General features: G+C 35.7%; 1 protein-coding gene across 1 annotated transcript in view; it reads right to left on the bottom strand.

Moving 5' to 3' along the window:
- Positions 1-24596, bottom strand: part of LOC136039133 (polycomb protein Scm-like) — a 155367-nt gene that overhangs the window by 101713 nt on the left and 29058 nt on the right. Inside the window, exon 3 of the mRNA XM_065722620.1 lies at positions 1769-1947. Coding sequence (XP_065578692.1) covers positions 1769-1947 — 179 coding nt within the window. The remainder of the gene's footprint in view (positions 1-1768; positions 1948-24596) is intronic.

The following is a 24596-nucleotide window of genomic DNA, read 5'->3' as shown; positions in this document are numbered from 1 at the left end:
TTGCAAGCAATGGATACAATCTTGTGGAACACCAGACTACCAGTAATCCCTCTTAGATTTTGTCTGGGTAAGGGGCTTTACTTGTTTTCAGCACTCTGAAGGCATCTTCTACCTCAGAATCAAGGGGAGGGGCTGGGGTCCGAGGCTGTAACAGGAAAGAAGTCAAGCACGTCTGGCTTTGGAAGGATGTCATGATTAAGCTTTACTTTGAAATTTACCATCTATCTCGAGCGGTTTCCTTCTGTCTTTTGTACCCAGGTGTCGTTTTCATCTGACAATGAGCTGGCACCGAGGATTTTTTTGCTTGCAAGGTCGAGAACTCTCTTACACATAAAATATGGTAACATATTATAATGGTACCTTATGATAATTTCATTGTAAAATTGGTCATTCAATAATTGTTATCAGGACTACCATAGGTCTTTTAGAATGCATTTCAAGGCTAGAGAAACAAGATTACCTGGTTTTCTTTACTTTATAAAAACGTTATTTTGAATGTTAAACCAATCCCTGAGTTCATTTTAGTCTCATTTTTAGTGCTTAAAGTCTCCTTAAACAGTTAAAATACTCCCTTCTACAGTTATCCCTCTCCTTGAATTAAACTTACAGATATGGCTCTAGTGGTAACCCTGCCGGTTTTAGAGTGTTTTATTTAGAAAGAAAAGGACATGGATGGGCGATAGAGGGTATCAATAGGCATTAATTTCACCTCTAAATGTATTCAATAACACTGTTGTCAACAGGAAGGTGGTTAACGATGGCCCCCCCCCCCAGATCCCAGCCTCCTAGATTTTGAAAAAAATAAACTTTTCTTGCGATGTTTTCATTGAAAAACATTTTTTTATTTACATTCAATGAAAAAATTGAAAAAAAACTACAAAATTTAACTATCCAATTACATTTTGCACGATAGATTTTTACCTACCCTCAAAGATTTCCGTAAATTTACACCTCTCACTGCCGATCTTGAATAAATACAAATTTATTTAACTTTAAGCACATTATTTGGTTAACCCATATTGAATTCATATATGTTGACTTGTGACGAAAGACATCACTTGGAGTTTTGGAAACTTTATCTTGAAAACTAACTTATTTTTCACTTAATTGAAAAAATTCAGAGAAGTGAAAACATTGCAAATGTTGTCCATAAATATTGTTGGAGTGCCTCTATTACTTTACTTTGTTCATGGGTTACAACTTTAATTAAACCAATACATTTTGGCTCAAACCGAACCTTTAAAATTTTGGCTTTTTGACGAAACAGATCATGTTACGCAATAATTTTGTGTGAAAGTATGTGGCAAGCCTCTGATAAGAAAATAACATTAGATTATAATATATGTTCTGGGGCCAAAAAGCTTAATTTAGAAAATATACAGAAGCTCGAGTGACTATAGTTAAAAAAAAATAATAGGAAGTAGCCTTTTTAGTCTTCACAACTTATTCTTCATGTAATTGACCCTAAAAATATTGCAGGAGAACCTTTATGACTTACTATATCATATTTGATCACGCCTATAGTGTACTATCCTTTTTTACGACGCATTCAAATAAATTTAGTCTTGAGAAAACTATGACGTGACAAACATCACAGTTTATATAATTCTAAATATGTATCTTCAAATATTTCAAACTGTTTTCTGGAGTAGTTTCAAAACTTTATTTTTACTGTCTTCAAAGCGTATATCTATATAGACGGGTGGCATTTAGAACGAAATATTCGTTTGACTCTATACTTTCGTAAAAAAAAAAAAAAATTATTTACCCTTTTTTTTCATCTCGATTTTCTTCCATTCTACTTGAAGTGTCGATTTTCCCGCCATTTATTGAAGGGGCCATACCCTCCACTTGCAGAATACTATTGGAGTGATAGACTTTGAAGCGATCAATAAAGCTTGCAATGCGATGTTTCGATGCATAAGGGTTAAGAAGACGACATCGATTCTGTGAAGAGAAAATAAGCACACCTTATTTACTTTATAATACTTGTTTCTCAAAAAATGGGCCAAGAAGCTAAAAAGAAGAAAGTTTTTGGGTACACACACTCCACATGGCTTGCCAATCTTTCTTAGACCATAATAGACCATGATGAGAAAAAACATTGATTAAAATTAACCCAGGTTGTCCATTTTGTCAACTTTCTAATTTGGGCTAATTTTTCCACCTAACTTTTACCCAATCACGTGAAATCTAATAAACTCTATTAGCCGAAACGATTTCTACCAGCTCTCATAGTTGGAATATAACCAGATTCAGCAACACTATTTAAACAACATTAAATTTCCCTTCGATTGATTTTGTTACCTGAATGTGGGTAATTCCTGATATTGAGACAAATCTTTGCCGATAATTGCTGTTTATGTTCTGTTTTCCATAAAGTACTATATGACACCACTATTGATAGCTCAACATATAATTAGCTAAATAGTCATTTTATTTAAAGAAAGCAATGGTTACTTCAGCAAGAGGAACTGCAACTATTATAATAAAGAAAAAAAAATTGGGGCACAGTTTTAGACCATAGGTATTTAGCTAAAATAATATTTTTGAGACATCAACCACATATTTTGTGACAGCGTTACAACCCAGCAAAGATCATTGTCAAAGCAAGTACCATCTAATTATTGGATGAAGGTGCGGACAGACGTGATGTTTAAAAATGGCATTATTTATTCAATATGGGCGCATTTTAATGCTCAACCAGACCCTTTTTTTGATTTTCCTTATACTGTTACGTGTTTTCCATCCTTTTTACCTTTTGGGGTATTTTTTGAAGTGCTTAAATTTTATTTTTCCCGCAATAGGATACTGATCAGAAAATTTTAATAAATTTCATCACCAACCTTGGAGCACTGACCACAGCTAATTGAATTAATTTTTTTTTTAATCAGAAAAAAACGGGAAAAAATCAAGATTATAGATAAAAAAAAGTCTTAAAAAGATCGTTTTCTGTCGAAAAGTATTCAATCTTAGCAGATTCACTAGGCAAAAACGGAAAAGTTTTGTTGTAATGCAGCTCCATTCAGCAGGTTCAAACATGTTATGTGGTCTGAAGGATCTCGTGTATGGGGTCATTATTTTAGAGTACGTATATAAGCACAGGGGCAGATCCAGGGGGCGGTTTGAACGGCACACTACCGGGTAATAGCCGATTACCGATTTCGTAGGTGCCGATCATTTATGCATCCGACTCTGTATATGCACGATATGAGATGGGTCTTTTCGGGGAGAAAGCTCGATAAAAATGTTTTTAGATTCCTTGATAGGTTTAAACATTGAGAAAAATTTCAAGTGGGTTAGAATATGAGGCTACTCAGAATTTTTAGAATCGTCCTTCTCTGATTATTCTTGGTTCTACACAGAAGCTGCCAAGCTGCACACGTTCATCATTATTCATTGTAATAGATTGATATCGATTTTCGTCACTGAGAGTTACTGAGAATCAGACTCTTTGAAATAGAATGGTTTTCATTGGTGATCAGTGAGGAAAACCAATCATCATCGATAGTAATGAACTAACAGACACGTGGAAGAATTGATGGCTCTGTCATAGTATTAGCGGAAGTGACTTTGTAATATAACATAATGTTACAGGGGGGAGGAAATAGCAAAATGGGCCCAAGAAGTGGGGTTTTTATCCTCTGGTCAGAAGTGCACTAGAACTTTTGATTTTCAAACGAATGAGTCATCTCCAAAGTTTCTACAACCGTTACTTCCATATAACATGATGAGGAAAAAAAATACATTGAAAACAAAGGGCTCTGTGCTTAGGCAGTGTTACAGCGCTCCCTTTGGCATAATATTATTATTCCAAAGTTGGCTCTAGATAAACATCATATTTTAACATGTATGTTTAAATTCCATAAAAGTCAAAATTTCGCAGTAATTTTTCGAATCAATTCTTGCTAGGTCCACTTTCCACACATATAATACGCGCCAAAACCAGTCTTCATGTTCCTCGGGCCATCACTACCAGATCAAAATTTGCTTCTATTTATATAGGGGCTAACGCTTGGAATAGTTGAGAAGATGAAACTAAAATTCAACTAATTTACCGCATTTTAAAGAAAAGATTAGAAACATTTTATATTCAAATTATGAGTTTAGTTTTTATTGGGTTCCTTGGAAGCCTAGTAGTTTTTTTTTGTATGTATTTTACGTTTAGTTTGGTGTCTGGATTGCAATAAGGAACAATCTCTCCTTATCTCTCCTTGCCTCTCTCTCTTTTCTGTTTGCTTTCTCTTCTATTTTAAATAACATTATTTAATGTTTTCCACCCCATGGAAGCGCTCCAAAAGAGCCGCGTTCTCTTGTTTATCATTTCTGTGAGATGCTAACATTGTTTTTCTTAGCTACATTGCCCTCTTTTTGTAATGATTTTTTTTTTTTTTCAATTAAACGCATAACGTTTTGGCTAAAGGTTTTGCCTCTGCGTGCATAACAAGCTATCTATTCATGAATTATCAATAAGCTTGAAAGAAAATTATAAAAACGTCAAAAACTTTAAATGAAGACAATGAAAACTTAAGTTTTAAAATGAAAGGCAGCGTTTTTCTTGTTCTCCATCTAAGTCTAAGTCTATGTCATCATAACATTTCCACTAGTGCGGTTTACCAGAGTTGGTATTATAAATGTAAGAGTTCGAAATGTAACTGGACACATTTTTGTAGCAAGAATGATAATAATGTCGGTTAGGAAACTTGAATATGTTTTACTTACAGGGACGTCAATTGAGGTGGGAATATCTTCTTAGCTTGCCCCCTAGATTTAAAAAAATTACGTCTTTGGAACTATCATTGAAAAATAGCTTTTTGGCTATTGCCATTGCAAAAATCAAAAAGACAACCAAAATACCTCCCTCCCTGATAAATTTGAAAATACATTTGATCCCCTCACCCCAGTTCCTACATTCTTGTGAACTGGCGCCCCTGCTTGCTGACACAATTTATAACTGCATATAGATGGCTATGAGTGGCGACCCTCGAGGTAAATATAGCCAAGAAAATGACACAGTTTTGCACTGTTGAGCAGGGCCACGATAAGAGGGGGAGCATTTACCTCCATCTAGATTTTTGCTCCCTTTTCTCTTATATTTTCAAAACATCAAATTTTTATTTTCATCCAAAATTCTTTGTATGTATTTTGCTGAAGACATTGAAAGAACTAGTAAATTAGCCCCCCCCCCACCCACTGAATTTTGAAACGTAAATTTTGCCTCTCCTCTAAATTTTAGTGAATTGTTACCACTATTGTTGAGTTGGCCACAGGAGACTTTGTTTTGGATTGAAACTGCTTTCTATAATCTAAATTACTTCCTACTTGAATCGGTAAAATTTAGATCTCATTTCGATATCGCCGTGAAGTTTAAAAAAATTATCATCTCCTTCTTGAGGGTTTCAAATACTTATTTTACTAAATTCTGGTTTCAACTAAGTTCTGTTCTAATAAAATTTGTAAGTAATTAATTTTTCTACATTTAATTTTCCTTTATTAATGTTTGTAAGCTCGAAAGATTACTGGTATTACATTTGTTATTAATGCAAATTGTTTAAACGAATGAAACTGAAATCCATTGATGTTTTTACTAACTACCTACAGTTTCAATTTCACTTTTGTTGTGTTTACGCATTCTATTTTCCCCTTTTCTTCTGTTTTATGCGGAAGTTTTACCGTAGTTACCGTAAATACCATAACATCGTAATACACATACCTTTTTATTCATTCTCTTTTGTTTCATGCGGAAGTTTTACCGTAATTACCGTAAATACCATAATGTTGTAATACACCCCCCTTTTTACTCGTTTTCTTCTGTTTCATGCGTAAGTTTTACCGTAAGTGTGAAATATCATACTTCTGGTTTCAGTTTTCATGCGTAAGTTTTACCGTAAGTGTGAAATATCATACTTCTGGTTTCAGTTTCTGGTTTCTGGTTTCAGTTTCTATTTCACTTTTGTTGTGTTTACGCATCCTTTTGTTTCCTTTTCTTCTGTTTTATGCGGAAGTTTTTACCGTAATTACCGTAAATACCATAATGTCGTAATACATCTCCCTCCTTATTTGTTTTCTTCTGTTTCATGCGTAAGTTTTACCGTAAGTGTGAAATATCTTACTTCTGGTCAGTTAGAAATAAAGTATATTTGTTCCAAATATTATGAAGAGAGGAAAGTGTCCGACATATTGATTTTAACCCTCTTCTAGTGGAAAAAATGTTTTTTTTGGAGTTAAGTGGAACCCGTTCAAGTCTTTTGTGTGAGGGACAAGCGCTTAAAGGCTGACTTCGAATATGGCTCGTGACTTTAAGCCCCTCCCCTGCCACCAAAGAAGGCTTCTATTATTTAGAAGGAAGACTTGAATAGCTTACACATTATGTTGAGGATTCACAAATAAATAATACTATTAATTTGTCTAAACATGCCATAAGAGGGCAAGAGACAGGTCATATACCCTAGATTGGGGTGATATATATTATAAAATGTAACCTTAAACATCAAGTGTTACACAGGTCAGGTGGGGGATGGTTGACAGAAGCATTGAATAGGACGGGGCGGAGGAAGAGTGTTTGCTTTGTTTTTCGTTTAAGAGCTTAACGAAATAGCAAACTCTTCCTTAAATATCAAGCGTTCTTCCTCCAAGATTTTGGACCTATTATGTGAAAGGTCACTAAATCATCAGCCATTACGCGTGAGAACTTTGTCAAATACAAGACTTAGAGAATCAACTCGCTAATGAGGTGCATTTTTTACCCGACATTGAATATGGGGATGTCACGAAGGTTACTTCTTCGTAAATATCTTCTTGCTATAAAAGTAAAGGTAATTATTTAGAACCCGGCTTAGTTTGACTTTTTCTATTTGAATAATTACAAATCGTCAGTACAGAAAGTAAAATGGTCACTGATTGCAATATTCTTAATTCACGTCATACTGCTTTCATGATAAATATAACTATAATTGAACAAGGATGAATGTAACGAAGAATGTTTTCCAGAGGAAACAAATAAAAGTTTCAATAGGGATAAGTCCTATTGAAAAAAAAGCAAGGGATTTGTCCAAGGATAGTTTAAGGTACCCGTTTGACTGAACCCATGTCGAACAGCAATCTGTACGAAAAACGCTATTCTACCCCCCCAGTCTAGGACTACAACAAAAGAAAGATTGAGACGGTTAGGAAACGCTTTAAGGATGCAGGATAACATACTATCAATCATAAGAGATGGTAAAGAGTGAAGTTTTGAATATATTGGGGTTGAGGAGAAGCGTGCGCAACAGTGTCGGCCTCAGGAGGCTTGGTACTACAGTGAGTTGTTAGTAGTGGGAACGAAAAAGGTACTCCCGCACAATCCAGAACACACTCGATAAGTTTGCTTAATGTAAGATTACGGGTGAAAGAATGCATTAGACGTGTATAATTTGGGCTATATATTTGCGCGTTGATGGGGGAGGTTGGCTTACGTTGGGTTAGTTTACCCCCTCCCCCCGCCAATGTGCAAATATATAGCCCAAATTATGTTATTATATAAACTAAACTATAACATTTTCATTACTTTTTGGTATATTTCATTATGATTAACCTATCTTCACTTCTCAAGTGTGTTCAGGATTGTATCGGGAGTACTATAAGAAATTACGAGGTCAGAGCGATAAACTTAAAATTATTCACGTAGATGACTTAAATGGAAACTTAGAAGTAGTGGTAAACTGAACAAATTTATTAACTAAACTTCATTTAGAAACTGATCTATAAACAACAAAAGTAACTTAAAATTTAAGAATGTTGCAGTTAAAGATAGGCAAAAGTCTGCGAATGGTACAGTTTTGAAAAAATCTTGCAAGATTATTTGAAAATAGAAAATGAAAGCCAGATGAATAATGAAACAAAAAAGAAAGGCAAAAAAGATAAGAGGAAGCCTAAGTAAAAAGAATCTAAGTTGAAAAAGATTGGATAAATCCAGAAATAAATGAAAAGGTATGTAACTAGAGATAGGGGAAATGTCGACAAACGTAAAAGAAAGCTTATGGGATAGCGACTTACAAAAAGGCATTGCGATATCTCAAATTCAGATTCCGCTGCAACTCCACCCTATTTCATTCGACGCCATTTAACTTTAATTCCATCTCAACCTCCTACAATTTAACCCACGATCAACTTGGCCCCATCCAACTGAACCCTCACGTCGTTATTGCTGAGTAAATTAGTTAGGGGGATTAAAATGTATTCAAAAATAGGGATATATGGAAGAGATCTAAGTGATCATTTGGAAATAAGAGCTAACTGTCTTCCAATTGGAGAAATTGGAAATTGCTTTAGAAGGAATCATCTAAGGAATAATTTATGATGATACTAAATCATTTAATATAATAAGACATGCACTTTTAAATTTTTTCCTAGAAACTTTTCACCATTAATCTTTTTTAATCTTTTTTTTTCTCTATGGATTTTTTTTATTTTTTTTAATTTTTTTTCAATTTTTTTCTTTTTTTATTATTATTTCATCGTCTCTGATTGCTCATGACGTCATTCTCTGTGCACGTTTGTTTGATTGTTTTGTTATTGTGATTTTTATTTTGTCTTTCTGCTTTGTGTGGTGGGCCGTGGACTTGGGTATTGGATCTTCAACTAATATTGTTTATGTTATAAATATTCATGGAGTCACCACAATCACGAGCTCTGTCTCTCCGTGGTGACCCAATTTATTTTATTTGTTATGCGTATTATATTAATAAATTGAATTGAAAATTGAATTGAATTAAGCGAAGGTCCTTACTCGTGCTCAATCAACCGAAGCCGTCGAGAAAATAAAGGCCGCTTGCAAGATCAACAAGTATTCCCTGCGATTGAAGTACGTCTCAGTAATAGTGACGTACTTTCGGTACTCCTGCACAAGAGTGAGGGGTGGAAAACAAACCAGCAGTTCAAGAAGAGGATCTTCTCGTCAGAAAATATGTGGCTGAGGAGAGTTATAAATAAAAGCTGTCAGCAAAGAATCAGCAATTTTGAAAATTTTTACTGGAACGGAATATCCTGTCATTACTAATTATTTATGGAAGAAGAGGTGGATATATTTTTAAAAATTTCTTTGCATGTAACAACGCCCCCCCACCTTGGACAGCTTACGATTGACTACTATACTGTGGAGGAGTTCTTTAGCATTGGAAGTAAAAAACATCACCTCTGCAGCTCCGCGTCAAGGTGATTGGAGAAGCTTTGGGGACGCCGTATACACCACCAACAGAAATGGAGGATATTAGGTCAAAAGGGGGATTTGGAAATAGTACAGAAAATTGGTTCCACCTCTTGGCTGTCTAACAAGAGGAATTGATGTTTGACCTCTTTTACTGCATTCGGAGGAGGTCTGTCAAAAATTTTTTAAGCAACACGGATTTCTGGACTTCATGATAGATGCTTATGTCTTTTAGGATAGAGATGGGGCATGACAAGAGATTTAAAAAAAATTAAGTTTATAAAGCTCCGTTTTTGTCTTGATGCACAATAAAACATTTAAGGCCCACTTTATAAACAGAAGAATTTGAATAGCACAAAGGAAGAAAGCACAGGGATTAAATAAATAAAGAAACATTCCCTGCGATAAAACTATAAAAGTAAAATGCATCGTCACAATCAAACAAAAGGACATGATAAGGAGCCAAACCCAACTAAAATTCTTTTTACGTTTTAATTTGTGTAAGAAACAAGCCAAAACACTTTGCAATTTGCAAGCATCATGCAGAAAAATTGCAACTACCCTTACCTAATTTGAGGGGTGCCCACTTACCACCACATGATCTCAGAACGCCACGTTTGCCGCACGGTTCCATCACGATTGGCACAGTTTCTGCCCCGTTTGACACAGTTTCTACTACGCTCGGCGAACGTCACCTGGTGTAAATGGTTTCTGAGAGTGGACACCCCCTTCGGCTTTATCAAAAAGTTCGTGGTAACGAGCCGCAAGTAAGAAGTGATGCGGCTTGATAGTAACCGAAACTCTAAACACCGGAATTTCGATACCACTAAATATATGAAAAGAAAGGGCCTACTATGTTGATTCTAAATATATAAGATTCAATAAGTTCAGTGTTACATATCAAAAGTTACGAGCCTAATAAAATTTGCTTGATTCTCAAAAAAGGAAAAAACATCCCCAAAAAGTCAAAAAATCTTAAGGAAAATTGCATCATCAGATTCAGCGTACCAGAAAACTCTGCTGTAGAGGTTTCAACCTCTGGAAAATTGTAGAGTTCTGTATTTGTTTTTTATTTGAAAGATCACGGATGCGTGTTTATTTGTTATTTCTTTGGGGTGATCGTATTGAACCACTCGTCCTAGAATATCAGGAGAGGGCTCATTCGAACGGAAATTAAAAGTGCCAGTGCCCCTTTTAAATAGACATATAATTAGAGGGAAACTACCCCCCTCCCACGCCTTTTGTTCCCCAAAACCTTCTGATCAAAATTTGAGATAGCCATTTCGTTCAGCACAGTTAAAAGGTCCAATAACTATGCCTCTGGGATAACATGATTCCCCCACAGCCTCTGGGGAAAGGCCTCTAAGTTATAAAACTTGCTCATTGTTTACGTATGGTGTTATTTATGGAGAATACTTGCGCACATTTTTCATATGGATGGGAAATTTTCTACTGAGGGTATTTTTCACAGGGAGAATTTCCATGGGGAGGGAGTTTCCAGGGGATGAGCTTTTCAGGGAAATTTTACACTGAGGAAATTAGTCCCAAATTCATATACGAAACTCTTATTATTTGTTGTACTGTCTCTTTGCCGACTAAATTTTGGCCTGTGGAGATGCTAAGTGTAATTATCCTGGGTAAATCTTCCCCGGGATTGAATTGTTTAAAGGATCTTTGTGTCGGGGGAATTTTCCGTTGAGGTGGAGCCGGATTTCCTGGCATAATTAAAAAATGATCAAAAAGTAAATAAAAAAACGAATTTTTTCAACTGAAAATAAGGAGCACCTTCAAAACTTAAAAAAAAACAGAAATTACTACGTGTATGAGGTGGTTGTCCCTGCTTAGTACCTCACTATTCATTTAAATTTCAATTTTGTCTTGATTCTTTAAGAACGACTCCTGAAACACAAGGGTCGTTTAATTAGAGCAATAAGAAGCTTTTTTATGAGTACTGCAAAACTTTAGCGTGAAGAGCGAGGTATCGAGGGGGGGTGAGTCCCTCATATGCATAACAATTTATGTTTTTTTAAGTGTTAATTTTAATCCTTACATTAAGTTGAAAAGACTGGTGTTTTTTATTTAGTTTTATGTAGGATGAGAGTCAATCCATTTGCTGCTGTTAAACTTCCATTTTTTCCACGAAGTAATTAGGAAAATCCCACAAATTGTTGCCAAATGTCAAAAAAGATCAGTTTTTCATTACGGTCCGTTTTTAATGATTAGTTATTCACTTGATTCCTGAGTAAAATTTTTCGCATGCGATGGACAATTCCAACATATGTGGATTTGTGGTTTTCTGCAAAAAATGTTGGTAAGAAAATCGTCCGCAATCCACAAATCACTGTGATTTGCCTTACAACACAGTGTCGGGAACTATGGGAAAGGCCTTACGAGAATATCAGCCATGGCCCGGGACAATCGCAGTACAACTAGCTCTGAGCTTACTCTTAACATTAGCAAGCGCTGATATTAACACTAACATAATATAAACTGTTAGACAAAACGAGTTGCCTCCCTGTCTCCTTTGTATAAGATATATGTATATCGTTTCTTGTTTAATAAAGTCAAGTCTAGTTAATTTTCCTATGAGCTGTTAATTTTAGTTTGTTTTTTAGCTAGTAGTTTTTCTTTTTTTTTGGGGGGGGGGGGAAATTAAAAAATGAATCAAAATCTGACCATACGCAGTTTAGGGTTGGTATGCAGTTATGGTCATGCAGTTTGGTTATGCCGTTTAGGGTTATTTAGTGGCTTTGTTTTCACCATTGATCGTAGGACTTCGGTTTCAAATAAAAATTATTATGAATCTATATATCTTTCCATACAGCAAGGGTTTATTTAAGGCTTTTTTGGGGGAGGGTATTTTTTTTGCTGGAAGGGGGGTAAAAAATTCAAAACGTATTAAAATTTGTTTCTAGGCATTTTTGCTACTTCTATACGAGTCGGACAAAAAATCGGGGGACAGGGTGTTTCAGACCCGGTAACTCTTCCCCTTCTTCTAAACACGGCCTTGCTTTTCAGTATATGTGCTTGTGGCATACAGACATTGTATATAGATGGCGGTAGAGTTAATTCATGGAAAATAGGGAGAGGTGAATGTATTTTTCAAAATCTAGGGGGGGATTTTTTCTTTTTAACAATGAAAATCGGAAAAAAGCTATTTTCGAATGAAATAAGAAAAAAGTTGTTTACGAAAAGTTTAGGGGGAGGGTGAAAAGTGCCCTCATGTCCCATTCTCCCCAGTCGAAGCAACTGGTAGATTGTAGTTTGTTGATATGATTACTTTCCAAAATATAACAACAAATAATGATAGACTAATTAAGAATGACGCTGAATTATATAGCCGGAGGAAAAATACAGAATACCTAAAGACGATGAGAAAATAATAAATATACACATTTCCTCCTCTTACGCCATAAAGGTACGAAATAAGATACTAAATAAATTCTTAATTTTAACATCTGTTGAGAGCTTGGTCATGCAATCAATCCATATTGGTGCAAGCCCAATTGGGCTTAATTGCAATTTTCTCGATGAAAATAGAAACGATTTAAATATTGTTGGACAAAAAAGCACCCAAATTATGATCTTTGACTTGGCGAAAATGATGACAAAAAAAAAACAGGTTAAAAGACCAAATACTAGTCTCATCCTAGTTGACTGTTTAAGGGGAAGTGGAACTTGTCCCGGAACTCTTTGAAAAAAAGGGTTCTAATATTAGATTATGAGAAATCTGATCCCTTTGGGATCTCATATTGGTTACCCAATATAGTAGATATGAGTTCTTATGCTTGCTCTTTCTTTGTCTTATGCGGTTTTGATACATTGTTTTTATTTTAGTTTGTTGCCTCTTTGATTATCACTGTATCGTCTGTTCTTGTGTCAACTGTTTGTAATCTCTTTATTTGGGTGTGTTCTTTAAAACAAGACAACTTTGAAAGGCATTGTTTTAAGAAGAAAAGCTACTGCTTCAGTCAACGTTATATATGTTTCCACGGCTCCTAGGGTCTTTTTTTCACGATAAATTGAAAAAAAATGGTGTTTATTTTTGAGTTGGTCATCATACGTCGGAAAATGCCGTCTCTTGGGACAGGGGAAGTGTTTTTAAGATAATTTTCTATTTTCTATGAATACAAGTAATGCACCTGATTGTTGAAGACTTTCCCTTAGAACCCTGGATTGAACAAACGATTGGTGTGGCATCATCAATGACAACTCTCTCGCTTTGCCTTAGTAAACAACCATGTGCCTATCAAGTATTTTTTCCTGATGTCTCTTTATGGAAGGGGGATCGTAGAATCCTTAGAGGGGGTGATCTTATTGAAAGCATACAGCTCAAGTTTCCTTCTCTTTAGTCAAAGGCAATAGAACGGCAACAAGCCACCCTACTGCGCCTTTTAAAAAGCCTAGCCCAAATTTTCAGACAGCTTCTTTTAAAGATAGTTCTAAGGTCCAATACAGATGCCCCTGGATATAGCAAGGACCCTAGAGGCCCCGGGCAAGCTGAGTAGAAAATTATACATATGTTCCATAGTAGAAAAAAGAGACAGCAGGACTCTTTTTTCCACTATACCAAAAAGAGGCCTCAAGCCCTCTTTTTGGAGGCTAGCTGAAAACCCACAAGAATGGCTTCCTTGGTCATAGAGAAAACACATATTTTGGGAGAGGTAGGGTTTTAGGGAGCCTGGATACGGGCGAAAAAGCTTTTTGTTCCTGATTAGTTTGAAGCTTAGAGCTAAAATTAAGAGAGAGAGAGATTTAAGGATGAAGAAAACAAACGGGACAACGGCCATTAGAACGAAAAGACAAATTAAAACAATGCGGATATTTCGCCTGCATAAAAAAAGCGTCTTCAATGCTAAGAAGCAAAGATAAAATCTAAACCAAACTAAAATAAAATAACATCTAAAACCGAAAAAAAAAAATATTTAAATAGACTATTGTTGTCTTTTCCATCTACCAGCTGTTGTTCCATTTTTTTTCTTCATCTTGAGATTAATATTTTTCTTTGTTTTTGTCATGCCCGGCCAGTTTGGCTTTAAACCTATCATACTTACAGCTGTAAGTCACTTGGACAAGAAGAACTGAACGTACAAAAATAAATCCCTTGGACCCCTTTTACCCTTGTTAACATCTCCCCCCTCTGATTGGCTTGATGTCCTAAAGAATCCGTTATTTTAAGGTCTTTGGGCAACGATGAAAGCAATGCGCGAGAAAAAAAGAAGCAAAAAATTTATTTCTATCAAGATAGGACATGACAGAGAGGTATGGACCCCTCAATATAGGGTGAAAAAATGATATCACAGATATTTTCCCCACTGGCCTCAAACGTTAATAATAGTTGCTTGGGCTAAGGGGACCAAATTATTTTGTTGGGAATACATGAAAATTAGAGGGACTGAAAATAGACCAAAAAATTGTTCGCCGTGATTGGCTTTAAACTTGTAGTCGTAAATACGTGGGCCAAAGGATAACTAATCTAGAAAAATCAGTTTTGGGGCAAACACCCCCTACCTCAAAAAGGGCATAAAAGGAGTCACAGCCTGTTTTCTGTTTGTCTCAACGTTTATTTCCTCAATTCCTTGAGCCAAGAGCCTCAATGCATACCTCGAGGAAAACCTTTCTCCAAACGGCTTGATACTAATATCCGTGACTTCTTGAGTCAAGGGAGCCCTTATACCAAAAACTAAAAACCAAGTGGGGTTACAGGCCCCTAAGAACCTGAGCCAGAAAATTTGTTTTCCACTGGGTTGAAAATTATATTTGAAATTATTTTGGTTATGGGGACCCAAACTTGCAAATAAATATTGATTGCCTGAAAATGGGGCCATAAAAAAGGCCAAACAGCTCTCATTTTCTAAATGCATTGGATGTCACAACGACAATTTTTAAGCCAAGGAGACCCTAACGTACAAGAATTTGGTCGGGGCATGGACCCCTATAAAAATGGACTAAAAGACTTTTTTTGATAGTTTGAAACTTGTATCTGAAATTCTTTTTGTCAAGGGGACCCCAGCCTACAAAAGAAAAAAAATGACTCACCTGAAGATAAGACACCAAATATTCAAAAAAAGTTTTGGAATGGATTGAAAGTTACAAAAATAAGTCCCTGTGCTTAGTAAACCTTAATATACAAGATAAATTTCTGGTTGGTTTCACTCCCCCTCCCAAACTCAGCTCAGTAATGGGTCAACAACATATTTATCAAACTGTTTGAAATAATCCAGGAATCGTTGCCTAGGCTAAGGGAAACACAGATTTTTGTTTTGAGGGGGTTAAAAAGGAGCTAGAAAGCTTTCTGTCCCTGATCATTTTTAAACTTACACCAGTAACTTCATGAATTAATGGAAATTTAAATAAAAAGAAATAGTGTGTTGGGTCAATTAAACCTAAAAAAAAACGGTAAGATTTTTTTCTAAACGTAGATTAGATGAAGACGAAAAAAGCTGAAAATTATCTACAACCATTATTTGCATCGGTGCGATGTTTATCTGCTTGGCTTAAATGAAAGCTAAAAAAATTTATGTCGATGGAAATAAAATAGAAGTTCAAGCACAATTGACCAAGGATGCGAAGCGAAACTTATTTCTGACCTGCAATCCTAATCCTTATTAAATAAAAAACATTTTTTACTGCAAGTAAAGAGTGAAATTAAAACTTAAAATGAACATAAATTGTTCCGTATATGAAAGGGCTTGTCCCCTCCTCAACGCCTCGCTCTTTACACTAAAGTTTTTTATTGTTTTAAAAAGTAGAGCTGTGACAAAGGGTCAAACTTTAGCGTAAAGAGCGAGGCGTTGAGGAGGGGACAAGCCCTTTCATATACGGAACGATTTCTGTTCGTTTTAAGTTTTAATGTCACTCCACTCTTTCAGTAAAAAAAACTGTGTTTTATAATTTAAATGCTAAACGTTTTTGAATTAATGCATGTTTCGATTTTGGCTCACCGCACATGAATAATTAAAACAAAATTTGCAAATTAATTTTTTTTGCTAAATAACTTTCTCTTAGTTTTGATAAGACATGGGGGCAGGGAACGTGGCCTAGTTGCCCTCCAATTTTTGGCTACTTAAAAATGGAACTAGAATCTTTCATTTTTTAACGAACGATTTTGTTAGTAATAAATGTACGCAATTTACGAATTAACTTACGTAATGAAGTTCTACATTTGTGTATTTTTATTACGTATATGATGGCAATCTCCCCCTCTTCAATACCTCGCTCTTTACACTAGAGCTTGAATTTTGTCCCAATTCTTTAAGAATCACCCCTGAATCACAAAGGCCGTAGAATAAATACTTGAAATTACTAAAAATACTTTAGCGTAAAGAGCAAGGTAAATACATAATATTTTCTGTTCGTTTAAGTTTTAATGCTGCTCATTACTTCCACTCGAAAAAAATTATTTATTTTCTCATTGTATTTTCTAATAATGCTAGAAAATCCTGCGTCCCCTTTATGGAAATTCTCTTCCCTCATGATATATTTTTCCATGGAAAGATCCTCCCACGTAACCTTCTCCCCCTGACCCACCCCCACCCCAACGCAAAAAAATCCCCGTGAAGACGTCTGTATACTTCATAATAACCGTTACTGTATGTAAACAATGGTCAAAGTTTGTAACTTGCAGCCCCTCCCCCGGGGACTAAGGAGGATTAAATCGTCTCTAAAGACATAGTTATTAGGTTTTTGGCTAAGCTGAACAAAATGACTATCTCAAAATTTTGATCCAGTGACTTTGGTGAAAAAATGTGCCCTCCATTTTTTGGTCACTTAAAAAGGGCACTATAACTTTTAATTTCCATTAGAATGAGCCCACTCGTGACACTCTGAGACCACTGGGTCGGTACGATCACCCCTGGAAAAAAACAAAACAAATAAACACAGGCCTCGACCGAGTCCGTTGATTTTTCAATTAAAAATGGAATAGTTGTGGGCAACTCAAGTGATGGCTAATTGTAGAAAAAGCCAAGACAGATAGTCCAATTAAGTGGGCATCAAGTCATGGCTAATTTCCCCCCTTCATTGCCATCGTTACCATCTCCCACTTATGCTACACCTCTCATGCATGTCACTCCACAATGCCGAACTAGAGTCAACCTGTGTTGGAGGGTCTTCCCGGGGAACACTTAAGTTATAAAATTTGTCCATTGGTTACGTATAGTATTTTTATTGGGAAGTATGCATGCATTTTTCGAATGGCGAGGGGCGAATTTTCTGCTTGGGGATTTTCCGAGGGAAGAATTTTTCGTGGGGAAGTTTCTTCCAGAGAGTGCGATTTTCAGAGGGAATTTTACATTGGGAGACTTTACCAGAATTTCTAGATGAAATTCTTTTTATAGATTGCTTTTTCTCTGACGAATCAATCTTAATAGTGGAGATGTTAAGGGTAATTGTTGGTGGTAAATATTCCCCGGTATTTAATTGTCTGTAGGGTATTTTGTGGGCAGGAGAAAAATCTCCGCGAAGGTGGAGCCAGATTTTCCGACATTACTTAAAAAACGATCAGAAATTAAATAAAGAAAAGTATTTTTTTTTCAGCTGAAAGAAAGGAGCTATATTAAAACTTAAAACGAACCGAAATTTACGTAACACTCCTTGCTCGAGACGTCGCTGTTTACATTAAGGTTTGAATTTTGCAACAATCATTTAAAAACGACCCCTAGATTTGTTTAATTAGAACAATAAGAAGCTATTTTAAAAGTACTAAAAAGCTTTAGTATGAAGATCGAGGTAATGAGGAGGGGGTGACCCCCCTCATATCCGTAATAATTTCTGTCCGTTTTAAGTTGTAATGTTGCTCCTTACTTTCAGCTAAAAAAAATCAGATTTTTATTTCATCAAACAGTTCGTTGCCACGAACTGTTTGAAATGTTTCATGAAATCATTGCAATTACGGAAAAACAAAACATGTAAAAAGAATATGCAAGATGCGATTACTCAAATCCAAAAGTTTGTGGCAACAAACTGTAAGTAAGAAGCGACCCGGCTTAATAGTAACCAAAACTCTAAAAAGGTTAGTTTGATAAGAATAGATATATAAAAAAAATATGGATTTTCATTCTAATTTAAAATATATACGTTTGACTAAGTTTAGTTCTACCTATCAAAGGTTAAGACCCTGTGAAAATTTGCCCTATTTTTGAAAAGAGATAGAAATGCCCCTAAAATTCATAGAATCTTAATGAATATCACACCTTCAGATTCAGCGTATCAGAGAACCCTACTATAGAGGTTTCAAGTTTCTATCTGCAAAAATGCGGAATTTTGTATTTTTTTCGCCAGAAGATAGATCACTGATGTAAACTTATCTCTATTTTTTTTTCCAGGGGTGATCGTTTCGAACCATTGGTCCTAGAATATCGTAATACGGCTCATTTGACAGGAAAATAAAAGTTATAGTGCCCTTTTTAAGTGACCAGAAAAATTGGAGGGCAACTAGGTTCCCTCTTTTATCCCTTTTTCCCAAAAATCATCGGTTAAAATTTTTAGATGGTCATTTTGTTCATCATAGTTGAAAGGCCAATATCTATGCCTTTGGATATAAAATGGCCCTCCTCACCCAAAGTCCCAGGGGAAAGGTCTTTAAGTTATAAAAATTGTCCATTGTTTACACATAATAGTTGTTGTTGGGAAGCATGCATACATTTAAAGGTTAGAAGATGAATTTTCTGCTGTGATTTTATTTCACAAGAGAACTCTCCATAGAGAGGAAAGTTTCCATGAACTTGTCAAAGAAAATTATGCACTTAGGGAATTTGCCAGAATTCCTATGGAAAATTCTTTGTATATTTCTTGCTTTCTCTTTTCCGTCTCAATTTCAGGTGTGGAGTTGTTATGGGTAACGGTCCAGGGTAGGTTTTCACCGGGATTAAGTTGTCTGGAAGATATATCCGTGGGGAGGGTATTACTCCGTGGAGGTGGGGCCAGATTTGCTGGGATCATTTAATAAAGGATCAGAAATTAAATAAAAAAAAACAAGGTTTTTCAACTGAAAGTATGGAGCAACATTAAAACTTAAAACTTACAAAATTATTATGTATATGAAAAAGTTGTCTCCCTCTCAACACCTTGCTCTTTACGCTAAAGTTTGAAATGAGTCCCTAATCTCTAAGAACGACTTCTGAAAAACTATGTTCGTTTAATTCGAACAGTAAGAAACTTTTTTCAAAAGTACTAAAAGATTTTGCGTGGTGTTGAGAAGGTAACTTCTAAATATAAGTAATCATGTCTGTTCGTTTTATCTTTTAATGTTGCTCCTTACTTTCAGCTGAAAAAACTATTCTTTTATTTGATTGCAGTAAAAAGACAGAAATGTCATCGACAAACGAGAATTTCCAATTATGTGATTCTTCAATGAATACGTGAACGCCATCTAATGCAGAAAAGGAGCACAAACTATACACCAGAAAGAAGCAATAAGTTTGTTATAATCAAAAGAGTCTGTTAGGACAAAATTGCTCTCACGCGACGATATAGCTACTTTCAAATCAGTGGTTATAAATTTTAAATAAAAAAAATAATTTATAAGTAAATAATTGATTAAGTAATAAATTTCAAACAGAAATTTTAAACTCAATCGAAATACTTTACTAATAGACTAAACTACGGCCATGTCCGTTTTTTAGGCATCGTTCTTGATGAAATGTAGCGTTTAAGCCAAAAGTGTAGCGAGGGTTTCAATGTCCGGGATCAATTTCAGTTTTCAACCCCCCTCCCCCTTCCTACTGCATTACCAAAATATAAGTAGACCATAGCATTATGGTCTATTATAGCATTAAATATAAGTAGACCATAGCATGTACAAGAAACAAAATTATCGGGGTGCCAGAAACATCTGGTACCCGTCAAAGGCCTTGCCCAGCGGACATGTGTCCGCCTTGTATGCATTTTCCCTCTTTACTACATAATACAGATTTTTTTTTAAATGAATATATGCAGAACGTTTCGTATTTTAAGAAAATTCAGACATGCTTTACCCAAGCCAATTTTGAGAGTCCTTTTTTAATTCAACTGTTTTTTTTCTATTGCCTGATTAGATGGATGTCTACTTTTATTTCTTTCCTTAAGTTGCTTTCTAAACCTCATAATAAATCCATATATATTATCATGGCGGCAAATTCATCAGCAATTAAAGTGTTACTTAATGCTGGAATTTTATTTGTTGTCAGGACAAGAACTGGGGCTCAATCTCTCTGTGTCAGGGGACAAATGAGCTAAAATTGCCAACATGTTTTTCTTCAGGACAGGTTTTGTGCAAGCTTTTTTTCTGGTCTTCTTAGGCTCCAAATTTAATGCAGACCCACTGCCTTTCTGTTTATTTTCGCCCTCTTAGGAAAGACCCCCTGCTGGGTGAATGGTAATAAATTTTACAAAGAAGAAATGAAATAGCCTAGAGACATATGGGAGACCTTCAATGTGACAATTTTTCAATCAAATTATAATGTCTTAGTCAGATCTGCCAATTCCTGCAACTTAAAGGGTGGAGGGGTATTTTAATAATAATTTGACAAAAGAAAAGACATTTTTAAAGATGTCTTCTTGATTTTTTTTTTTCGAAAACTCCATAAGTGTTTTTTTTCAAAACACCCTGTTTTTTCCAAATAAGTGTTCCTTCTACATCCAATTTTTAGGTAGAAAAAGTTTGCAGATAATTGCTTCCAAGTAAAGCGAATTGAACTTCGAATTATTTTTAATCGTTTGGGGGTCATTTATTCAGTATACATATGCATTAATGATTTTGAAAGTACCAAGGATAGTGAAAAAAGAGACCTGATTTTTGGAATCAGTTACGTCGAAGCTCACGTAACCATATGCATCTTAAAAAGTAAAATATGAATTTAAACTTTAATGAAAAAGACCCCAATATACAGTAGTGCAATTTTCCTTGGAGAGGGCACCGAATTTAAAGAGAAGAAACGACGGTGAAACATGGTCAGCAGCAGCTAATAAGAGTATAGGTTCCCTTTTGAAGCTGTAGTTGTCTTTCAGAATAAAAATATTGCTAAAGTACGAGTTTTCGGAGACGAAAAGCATTGTCAAATGTAAATAAAAATAATTTCGCTTATTTATATTAACGGTACAACGTGGCAACACTGACCAAAATGTGAAACTACCTTAAAAACTTCGTAATTATGAAAAAAAAACGAAAAATCCATGAAAATCGGTGTTTTCATGCGTGAATAGACCCAATATGCTTCTAATAGCAAAAAACGTTCTTATTCTTAAAATCCTTGGTACGCAATTCTTTTCAACTGAAGTTCATCTGTGAAGTAGCCATGAGCTAAATTTTCTTATTTCTTTATCATTTCTTTTATATCTGACCTTGTCTCCGAGGAAAAGTCTTGTCTTTTCTGTCAAACGTATTACGTTACCTCAAGGTTTTGTTACGAATCTGAACACCTCTATCATTCCACTTCTATTTTAGTGATTATTAGTGGCATCTAATCTTCAAGATTCATTTGATATTTAGATGGCTTAAAACTTCTGCACTTCAGTTCATTCTCGCCAGGGAATGTAGATAGGAAACGAAATAATTAAAAAGGGGCTTCTATTAAACAACTGAATGTTTTTTTTTAAGTGAGCTTACTATTGATATAAGGATATGAATACGAGTTTAATAATATGAAAAACTTCTAAGAGCGGAAACTAGCGCATCTCCCGACAAGAAAAATCACCAGCACCATCTAAAGTTAGACAACATTGTTCTTTTTCATTGACTTACCTTAATCTGCTGCATACTTATTTTTTAAGCAGTGTCATCAATATTATTTGGGGAGGGAAGGGGGATTTTAGCTCAAGAATTTTTACCTTCCCCCTTTATTTTGAAAATACCTTTTTTGTGATATTGTCTTCGAATATGCCTTTTTTGCAAGAATAAAATAAAAAGAATAAATTAAAATATGACACCCTCCCTTATAAACTTTTCTGAATCAATACCACCGGTCAGAAAATATTAAAAGATTTTAAACACTACTATGTTTAGAAAATTGATCAGATTTCTTCTTTTGCTGATCTAGCGGGAGTGTAATGGCATTTTAAATCGGTATTATTGTTCTCCAAATTCGTTTATTTTTTATGTTTATTTTATTAAGTACAAAATATTTTGGAATTCATCATCCAAACTTTTCTTGTCTTTTTTACGAAAATAGCGACAAAGACCACACTGCCTTTCCATAACAAACAAACACAAAGTAGAAACAATAGGGAAATAATTTTCAAGACAGTGGAAATCAAGTTAGTGGGTATTTTGGCCCTATGTCTAAGGGCCATATCCAGCACAAAACGCGAATATATATATATATATATATATATATATATATATATATATATATATATATATATATATATATATATATATATATATATATATATATATATATATATATATATATATATATATATATATATATATATATATATATATATATATGAAAATAAGTTGTCTGTCTGTGTGTCTGTCTGTCTGTCAGGTGACGTCATGTTTCTGTGTTGACTGACGTCATGAAGTTAGTTGTCGTCATTTTTGCAATGACGGTGACGTCATTAACGGTATTTAAGATATTTGTTCATGGAAAAATGTTTAATTGTAAAATTACTGAAGAACCTACAATGGCAACAGCCGAGGAAGCTGCTCAAAGAGTTTATACCAAAAAACTTGCTGCTGATAGAGAAAGTAAGAAAAGAAAGCGTTCCGAGGAATCACAAGAACAGCAAGAACACAGGCTTGCAGCTGATAGAGAAAGTAAGAAAAGAAAGCGTGGCGGGGAATCACAAGAACAGCAAGAAAACAAGCTTGCGGCTAAAGAACGCAAAACCGCACAGTTTGATGAAAATCCACCTGGACAGCGAGAGTCAAAACATATCAAAACTGAAAACGATAGCGATGATGATTGGGTTTGGGATTTTGACTTGGATAAGGTCATCAATGCCTACCAGATTTTAGTTAAAAGAACAAAGGTTCATCGATATGTACTTCATAGTGACGCTGAAAAATAAAGAAGAAAAAGAAAACTGAAAAAAGAAAAAAGGTAAAAAACTAAAAAAAAACTAAAAAGAAAAAACACTCAAAGAGAAATTACAGACCGGGACACAAATGACGAACGAGACAGAGGGAATATAAGTGACGACCGGGAACCTCAAAGAGAAATTACAGACTGGGACACCCGGACACAAATCACGACCGGGACACAGGGAATATAAATGACGACCGGGACAAAGGGACACAACTACAACGGGGACGCCGGGGGCACAGGCGGGATATATAAATGACGACCGGGACACAGGGATTGTTCGAATAGAAATTACGGACCGGGACACCGGGACACAAATGACGACCGGGACACCGGGACACAGGGAATATAAATGACGACCGGGACACTCAAAGAAAAATTACAAACTGGGACACCGGGACACAAATGACGACCGGGACACAGGGAATATAAATGACGACCGGGACACAGGGACACATCATTAGAATAATGAGGTATAGATCTGAATACGGATTGTTTTTCCCATGGACAATTATATGTTGCATGTTCAAGAGTCAGTAAACCTGACAATCTATTTATATGCACAGACAATGGGACAGCGAAGAATGTTGTATATTCGCATGTTTTACGTAGTTAAAAACATATATTTATATCTATCTCTATTCACAGGTGGGACACAGGGACACAACTACAATGGCACGTAACTAATATGGCACGTAACGACTTACGCGCGCGGGGGGGCTTGGGGGGGCGCGAAGCGCCCCACCAACTAGGTGTTGGGGTAGCGCGAAGCGCCACCCCAACAGCTAGTATATATATATATATATATATATATATATATATATATATATATATATATATATATATATATATATATATATATATATATATATATAAGTTGTCTGTGTGTGTGTGTGTCGAGTGACGTCATGTTTGTGTGTCGACTGACGTCATGTTTGTCGACTGACGTCATTATAAGGATTGAGCTGTATGCGTCATGAAGTTGTTTGTCGACTGACGTCATGTTTGTCAACTGATGAAATTACATACCGGGACACCAGGACACAAATGACGACCGGGACACAGGGAATATAAATGACGACTGGGAGCCTCAAAGAGAAATTACAGACTGGGACACCCGGACACAAATCACGACCGGGACACAGGGAATATAAACGACGACCGGGACACAGGGGCACAACGGGGACGCCAGGGGCACAGGCGGGATATATAAATGACGACCGGGACACAGGGATTGTTCGGATAGAAATTACAGACCGGGACACCGGGACACAAATGACGACCAGGACACCGGGAAACAGGGAATATAAATGACGACCGGGACACAGGGATTGTTCGGATAGAAATTAAAGACCGGGACACCGGGACACAAATGACGACCAGGACACCGGGAAACAGGGAAT

The sequence above is a fragment of the Artemia franciscana genome, chromosome 19 (genome assembly GCF_032884065.1).
Source record: "Artemia franciscana chromosome 19, ASM3288406v1, whole genome shotgun sequence".
NCBI classification, from domain to species: domain Eukaryota; kingdom Metazoa; phylum Arthropoda; class Branchiopoda; order Anostraca; family Artemiidae; genus Artemia; species Artemia franciscana.
Note: the sequence above shows the minus strand (reverse complement) of the source record. Positions and strands in the feature narration are given on the sequence as shown.